The 8,911-nt window shown below is 40.3% G+C and overlaps 1 protein-coding gene across 1 annotated transcript; it reads right to left on the bottom strand.

Moving 5' to 3' along the window:
• Positions 1-513: 513 nt before the first annotated feature.
• On the bottom strand, positions 514-7,365 carry LOC125687409 (zinc finger protein 474). The gene is given in 5 exon segments (XM_048932537.1): positions 514-665; positions 4,043-4,085; positions 4,087-4,134; positions 4,136-4,224; positions 7,281-7,365. Coding segments are annotated over 5 exon segments (417 nt in total).
• Positions 7,366-8,911: the final 1,546 nt, after the last annotated feature.

Raw genomic sequence — 8,911 nt, 5'->3', positions numbered from 1 at the left:
AGGCTGCCCAGAGCCACATCCAGCCTGGCCTTGAATGCCTCCAGGGATGGGGCATCCACAGCCTCCTTGGGCAACCTGTTCCAGTGCCTCACCACCCTCTGGGAGAAAAACTTCCTCCTAATATCTAATCTCAATCTCCTAAATCAGGATCAAAAGACAGAATATGATACTTAGCATTGCTTTCAAGCTTTCTCTTTCTCTTGTCATCTCTCTCAAGTTGTGTTTTCAAGGTGGTGCTACATGAAACTCTGAAATGAGGAAAGATATTTGCTACTGTTGGGCTAAATATCACCATATTTGAACTTACCCTCAGTTGAGACTGTTGTTTTTACTCTGGAGACTTTTGTACCACGTGATTTGACATTGCACTGCAGTTTTCACTCCCATGGCTTTCCAGTTGGATTTTATTTCTCTTGCTGCTTGTATGAAAGGCACACGCATGTGTATTCATGCACACACACACACGTACAAGTGTGTGTGAGCGTGTGTGTATGCAAGCATGCTCCATTCACTTCATGCTGCAGGTTTCAGTTTACAGGACTTTGGGTGTATGATCAGTCTGCCTGGAAGGAAAGTACGCCCACAAACATCACATGGAACTAGCTGGTTCTGGGCGCTGATCCAGGCAGCCTATTTTAAAGAATCAAGATCATAGAAACCTTTGGCTGGAAAATTAAAAAAAGAAAGTATCAGTTTTCATTCTGGAGACCCACATTCAACTCTTTATGGAAAATATTTTCAGGAAATACCTGTTGACTGAGTCTTTCAGTTTAACCAAACCATATTGCTTTTGCAAATGAAAAGGAAAGAAATGAAAGAAAAGAAAAGAAGAGAGTAAAAAATATATTAAAAAGACCCTGTTTTTGTCCCAGGGGTTGAATTAAATTAACTTCAAACTAAACCATTCTGTGTTGTATGAGACTACAGAGAAAACATCATGCTGTGTGTTATGATATGCATTCTCAACTAATTATTAACATCTTTGCATGCATATTATTATCAGCAAATTTCACTTTTGGGCTTTTATTCAAGTCCTGCTTAATAAGCACATGTTGTCTGACTATGGGAATGGGAGGGAGCACATTGTACTTGAGAATATGCTCTTTGTACTGCTCTGGACAAGAAGTCCATTTTTCTCCCTGTGAAGGCTATGCAAGTTTTGCCAATAACTGGAATAAAGCTCGGGTGAGTCTAAAAGTCTACAGACAAAACCTACAGCTCCTTAAAGCCACAGCTTCCAATGAGCTCTTAGTAGTAATGTATCAATTCTCACCTAGACAGTAATCCAGTTTTCCCCTCGGTTACTTTCCAGTGCTGGAAAAGAGACTGCTCTGAAAGCTCAGGAGTATTCTTTAAACCCTCACACCAGATGTATTTGAGTATAAAAAATATCTTGTTCACTTTCACATAGAAATGGCTTTGCACATTTGTGCTGTGTCAAACGCATTTCCAAAAAGGGCAAGTAGGTTGCTTAGTACCTGAATTTAGTTCTTAAGATCATTTGAAGCCTGGAAAGAAAAAATATGCATGGCTTGATTTGAAGATGAGTTTTCTTCATCCTTCTTCATCCTTTCCAAAAGGTATGACAATACAGAAAAAGGCTGAAAAAACTGCTTCTGTCTTTGATATGTAAGCAGCAGACCATTTTAAAAAGAAAGGGGTTTGTGCATTTAAAAATATTTCATGGTTTCTGTCATTGGCACATGATAGAGCTCTTCATTAAAGGCCATACAGTTTTAATATGATTCATATCCAATGGTTCACATAACCACAATAAGCCTTAGATCTCTTAATATGCCTGTTCCTAATGTTCTTTTTGTTAGAAGAGCAACCAAGTAGTGTTTCTTTTCTTGGCTGAGACAAATATCCCCTTTGCTTGCAGGAAATTAATGTGTATTTTCTGTACTTTGGAAAGTTTATTGACTATAAAAAATAAGAGAGAGATGACTTTCTCCTTGCAAGCATGTGTTAGGCATTCCACAAACAAAACACTGTGTAATCAGGGCAGCGGTTGTCTTCCCGTGACACTTGAGTTTTCAGAAAAAAAATTTATGTAAGTTATAAAAAGTTTTATGTAAGAAGTTAATATTTCTGAGATTTTTTTTTTTTGAACGCTGCCTGTTCCATTCAACAAGGGTAACTCCTCCTTCCCAAGTTGAGAAACTGCGAGACATGCGGTACGTGTATGTGGTCTGAAGGTCAGTTATAGCATTTACCAGATGATTGAGAGTAAGTCTTACGGAAAAAGAGCAACACAGATTACTTTCTCGAGGCCAGAAGCATGAGGCAACCGCAGGGGGAACAGTTTTAGCTTAAACTACAGAACGGATCAGACTTGCATCAGCAGGCATTTCGGGACAGATGCTGGAAGCAGATCAGAGCCCCCTGGGGAAATGTGGGCACACAGCACCTCGCGGGAGATGCGCGGCGCCTGATATGACTCATTGCATAAGTGAGACAATCTTCTGATTCATATCTGGGAGCCTTCTGCTGGATTGTTCTCTCAAAGAGCGGTTGTCTTTCTGATTCGGCTCCATCAAAATAAGAACAGCGTATTCAAAATAACCTGAGTTGTCTTTTTGCGCTCTCCTCTTCAGGCAGAATTCTCATTTTCTCCATCTTTTTTTACTACAAAAAATGTGTAATTAAAAAAAAAAAAATCCTAACAACAAAAAGAGAAGATGCAATCAGAATGTCTTTCAAACCTATCTTTTACTGCAGATTTAACTCTACTGTTTGGCATCTGTTAACCAAGCCTTGATTTGACACTACGTGATCTGCAATTATTGCTGTTTTGTTCAGCCTGTCAGGGTCCTCACTGGTTCCACTCTCTTCTGTATGTGTCTTCTGGAAACATATTTCTTCATGCTACTGTAAACTGATCTAGTGTATGACTCTTTCCCAACGAGCTGGAGAATTTGTCTGTTTTTCCAGACATTAAGGGGAACTATGGGAAATTACTGAGAACAAAAATAAAAAGTGGGTGAATTAACTGCCTGTGACCAAGTGGTCCAAACTTGGCACAAAGTGTCTCAGAACAGCTGGCAGGTCCAGGGAAAGCATCCAGCTGAAATGTAATAATTGTATGTAAGTATAGAGAGATCTGGGGAGCAACTTCCAGGCAAAGCATGGCTAAAATTTCCTTTCGGTCCCACAGTGAGCACACACCTCTGGGACATGTGTGGGAGCCACTCTACTGGGTGCTGGGGATTGTCTGTTTCATTTATTTGAAGAAGTGGGATCTAGGCATCTTAAAGAACAGAAATCAGTGCACAAACATACATAATCAGCACAAAATGAAAGCTCATCTTGTACTGCACATAATTTTTCCCATTATGTTAATATTGTAGTGTACCACAAAGTAATCACCTAAGGCCTGAAAATAAGAGAGGACCAAAGCCATTCCTTGAATACTCATTGTAGACAATGCTACTTTTTCATCTATACCTGTATTTTAACAAAACCATGAAAACATAGCATATATTTTAGATAGCTGTAAAAAATGCCTTATTCTCTTCCAATCCTCATTCATATCATATTGTATTTCTTGTTTCACCACAGAAATCCTATTTTCAAGGTCAATCATGGCCTAGCACTGGGTGAGTGCTAGTGCTGGGCCTGTATTAAAACTAACAGTATAGGTGTAAAACCAGCTGAAATATCAATCCCAATGATGCCTGAGGGGTATTTTGTTTTAATGACTGCACGTTTCAAATATGCACATTATTCTTAGGTGCTTTTGCTCATTTTGAGACGTACATTTCTTCAATGTTAAAAGTGCTCTAAAATTAATGATGAAGCGCTGGGATAACATTTTTGTATTCTGGTTTGGAACATATTGACACATGGACCATGCTGGGATGCAGCACAAAAGAAAGAATAGGACACTTAAAAGAAGGCTTAAAACAAGCCATGATGACTGCCCTCCATTCAGAATAGATGAGAGAAAGGAGTACTTGCTAACCGATAAGAAAGTGCTTAAAATTCTTTTTTGTTTCCTCCCACTTCCTTCCACTGGTCTTGTGTTTGGTGTGTACCTTACCTTGTAAGGGACTGATTTCAGGCTTCTTGAGCTCTGGCCTTTTTCAACATCTTTACCAAGTGCTTGTCATGCTCTTGATGCCATTTTTTTTTTCAAGCATTGTGGCTTATGTATACTAACAGATTTTGTTCCATACTCATAGCCATGCATGTCACAAACCACAATTGGTGGCCGTCTTATCACTCATGTCTGCAAACATCTATAAGGAAGAATAAACATTGTTTTCAGCAATAATTTTGAATCAGAACAATTCTGAATGAAAATAAACATGCAGGTTAAAAAACTATTTCATACACATGAACTCAGAGTGAACGTATCTGAGATAGTGGATGCCCCATCCCTGGAGGCATTGAAGGCCAGGCTGGATGTGGCTCTGGGCAGCCTGGTCTAGTGGTTGGCAACCCTGCACATAGCAGGGGGGTTGAAACCAAATGATCATTGTGGTCATTTTCAACCCAGGTCATTCTGTGATTCTATGATTCTATGATTCATTGCATCTGGATTCAGTCTTGAAAGGGGTATGGCCCTGTAAACTGTCCATTTGGAACAGGTAGGCTCCTTCTGCAAATACTAGGCTGAAAATTCATGTGTGTCCCCCAGTTGATACCTAGCTGTACCAAGTCTAGCTCTTTTACGTTATACAGTCACAGTCATGGAAATGCTGACCCTTCTCCTCCAGAAACAACCCCTCTGCTTAATCAAGTTGCTGCAGCAAGCTGACCATTTTGGAGACCAGAGCCTGTTTTTAATCTACCAAGTAGATGGCAAGCAGCATCAGGATGTTGCTCAGCTGAAGTGCTGATTCTCCTGTTGCAGAAAAACCCCAGAATGCATTATGCCAGCCTGGACAGTATGAGTATCTACTCACACAGGACTCTGTAATGCAGAATTACTACCACTCATCAGCTCGCTGCTGGCACTTTTGGCCTTGGGGGTTTAAAACTGATCCAGGATATTTCAGGACTGGGAGAAGGATCTCTTGCTTGTTTATCCCGAAGACCTAAATGCTAATTAGCTGGTGACTTCAGAGAGGGCAGAGCTGGACTCCAACCCAGTCCCTGGTTCTGCACTGCAGACCTCCTTTTGTTTATAAGGAAAAAAACATCAGTGAGAAAAAAATCCCTCAACCCTAACACCACAAATACACATTGGAACCTTGAAAAATATATAATTACTGTGGTACAGATTAAGGAGTCAGTTGTGTCTGTAGGCATATTCTGCTCTAGGCGTGGTGTAAGCACCAGCCCTTCACAAGGAGCAGCTAGAAGCAGGAGCAGGTTGCAGAGGCAGCATGTTGGGGCATAGTGAAGGTTCCTGAAATTGTCACAGTTTCCTTTACTTTTGAATGCATAATGCCAGTAAGAGACAACCTACTCCCTTTCCTAAAAGCAGAGGGGGATGGTGGCCAACCAAGCACAGAAGGCCTTTCTCACTCAACTGAGGGAGGTGGGGATTTAATTTTTACCTCTGCTGCTGTGTAAGGCAAAGCATAACCTATTCCAGTATTTATGACTTCCCCAGTCAGCACATCAGTGTATTCAAGAAGTTCTGGGCAGCTCTTCTTGTGTTTATGCTACAGTCTGAAAATCTCATTAGAGATCTGCATCTTTCTTTCCTGTAACACACATGTAAACTCAATTACATGAAGAAATACAACTCTACAAAGTGTATTTCTGGTGTGCAAAGTCAGATTTTGTCTGCAAGGTTTGAAATATAACTTATTCAAAGGCTGACATTCTGAGTACACTTTCATCTAATCAACTTTCAAATAGCTTCCTTAGACAAAATTATTGAGAAGATAAATACATTCTCTTCCTTTTCAACTGTTGGTTAAAGAATGCCTTTTAACTTTTCATTATCAATTTTCACCTAAATCCAACAAGTGTCCTGTTTGGAGAAAAGACTCCGGGTCCCCACTGAGTCTTCTGAAAACAGTGCATACTTCACTGTGAACTCCTGAGATATTTAGGTGAGGACATTGTAGAATAAACTCCTGGGGTAAGAGAGCTCTTTTGAGTGTGAATGTTTGCTATGAGTATGCTTATAACATTTAAAAAATATTTTTCCAAAGAATGCTAAGTATAAGAACACATTTTCCTTTCCAGTTTCCATTAGCTACATTCCTGCTATTCGGTAAAATAGATGATTTATTGGATGCAAACTAGGAAAGATCAATTTGATTTACATTCAGTTTCTAGGGATGATTTTCATAGTTCCAGGATGGTAAAAGTGAGTATTAGTCCAAAAATGGAAACCAAGCTTGCTTAGCCTGCACTGTGAGAGTAATTTCCAGTGTATAAGGCATCACAATAAAAAAAAATGTATCTCTTCAAAACAAATTAAAGATTTCAAAGAATCATAGAATTGCTTAGGTTTGAGGGGACCTTAAAGATCACACAGTTTCAACCCTGCCACTATGAGCAGGGTTGCCTTCCACCAACTCAGGCTGTCCAGGATCCTATCCAACCTGACTCTGAATGTCTCCAGAGATGGAGCATCCACAGCTTATCTGAGCAACTTCATTCAGCACCTTACCATGCCCTGAGTACAAAACTTCCTTCTAATATCTAACCTAAATCTCCCTTCTATTAGTTTAAAAGCATTTCCCCTGGCCCTAACTTTATTAGACTGCCTAAAAAGTTGTTCTCCCCCCTGCTTACAAGATCTCCTCAAGTACTGGAAGGCCACAATGAGGTCTCCCCAGAGCTTTATCTTCTCCAGTCTGAACAAATCCATTTTCCTCAGCCTTTCTCAATTGGAGAGAGCCCTCTGATCTTTGTGGCCCTCCTCTGGGCCTGCTCCAACAGCTCCACATCCTTCTTGTGTTGGGGTCCCCAGGCCTGGATGCAGTGCTCCATATGGAACCTCACAGGGCAGAGCAGAGGGGGACAGTCCCCTCCCTGCCCTGCTCCCACCCCTCTGTTAATGTAGATCAGGATACAGCCAGCCATTTGGGTTGCAAGCAAACACTGCTGGCTCATGCCCAGCTTTCTGCCCACCAGCAGCCCAAGTCCTTCTCTGCAGGGCTGCTCTCAAGGACTTCTTTTCCCAGTTTGTTCTCATATCTGAGATGGCTTTGACCTAAGTGCAGCACTTTGCACTTGGCCTTGTTGAACTTCATTACGTTACCATGAGCCCACTTTTTGAGTCTATCCAAGACTCCCTGGATGACATCCCTTCTCTTGCATTGACTGCAGCACTCAGCGTGGTGTCATCAGTGGGGTGCACTCAACCCCACTGTCTACATTGTTGATTGGGATGTTGAAGAGAACCGGTCCCACAGTAGAGGCCTGGAGGACACCACTCATGACCAGCCTCCACATGGACATAGAGTTCTCTGGTTATGATCATCCAACCAATTCTTTATCCACTAAATAGACCAACCTTCAAATCCATATATCTCAAATTTAGTGATAAGGATTTGGTGTGATACAAGGTCAAAAAACTTGGGAAATCCAGGTAGATGACACCAGTTACTCTTTCTTTATCCACCATCTGATCCACCATCTGATAAGGTGAAAGTGAAAAATCACATAAAAATTAAATATGCACTACGAATGTAACAGAAATACAGAAATTCACAGTAAAATCAAGTTTGTTTATAGAAAAAATATTTCCACCATGTCTCAAACTGCTTCATTCAAATCCATTACTCTTGTAATTAAAGCAAATTTTATAGTAGCATTAAAGCTACTATAAAACAGTTTCCAGAGACCTGCAAGACAAAACTTAGCCATATACATCCAGAGCAATTTCTATGGATTCCCAGAGCTCAGAAATCACAGGGATGGTTTCACTTACAAACTTGCTCAGATAAGCAATACTGTGACCCCTCCAGATCCTTTCAGGGTGCTTTCAGGTAGTTATTATGCCTCAACTTAGCAAAACTAGTCTTGCACATAAATAAAGGTTTGTCTTTTCCAAACTAATCTGTTGGGGCTGAATCAATAATTGATCCTAAATGGTGAAATAAATGTTTAAGAAATCTGCTCAAGCAGAACATCTCTGCTTTGTAACTTTCACAATTAAAAATTGTGCAAAATCAATAGCATAAATCATAATGAATTAAAATGAATCAGATCTCTATAAGAATGGAAGGACTTTCTCCAGAAATGTTGTGATTTCAAGCATCACCATCTATTAAGTTACATATAGAAGTCTTTATCTGCAAATACAAAGATGGTAAGCTATATAAGAAAACACGAAGAAGAATATGTTTACAGTTTGTAGTAATTGCTCTTTCATTGCTTGACTGTGGAATCCTAGCTATGATATGCCTTATTTGGAACTGTTACAGCTGATCGCATTTATCCTTCATTTCTCTTTCTCTTCAGAGTGTGCCTATCCCAAATGTCACATCTGGAGGCCTGCTGTTTGAAACAAAGCTATTTTTAGAATCATCACAGTTTTCCAACCCAAACTATTTTGGCTGGGCTGTCTGCTCCCTGCATTGTTTTTTCCTTTTAGAAAGGGTAGTAGGAAAGGCCTATTGGTGTTATTATAAAAATACCTACAAACACCTAACAGTGTAGTTACGCTTCCCTCTGGTGCCACGTTACTTTTCCCTTCTGTTCATGACTGCTAAGTATGTCTGTGTTACCACGAATGAAGTCATTCAACTCAGAGTCTACAAAGATGCGTGCTTTCTATAGACCTGACATTACTTGAGGTTAGCCCCAGGCTGCTGTTATGGTGTTACATGAGGTCAAAACCTCCCTTACTGAACAAAGCTTTTAATTTCTTCTTAAGCATACCCAATAAGACTGCCTTCCAAGCTCTTCTCCATAAATATTTGTCATCCAGGAATAAGCCACCCTCCCATTTCTTATTTAATTATCCACATACTTCAATGGGAGAACAGGAGGCCTC

The sequence above is a fragment of the Lagopus muta genome, chromosome Z, assembly GCF_023343835.1.
Source record: "Lagopus muta isolate bLagMut1 chromosome Z, bLagMut1 primary, whole genome shotgun sequence".
Classification (NCBI taxonomy): Eukaryota; Metazoa; Chordata; class Aves; order Galliformes; family Phasianidae; genus Lagopus; species Lagopus muta.
The sequence above is the reverse complement of the archived record's forward strand: the minus strand, read 5'-3'. Positions and strand labels throughout refer to the sequence as shown.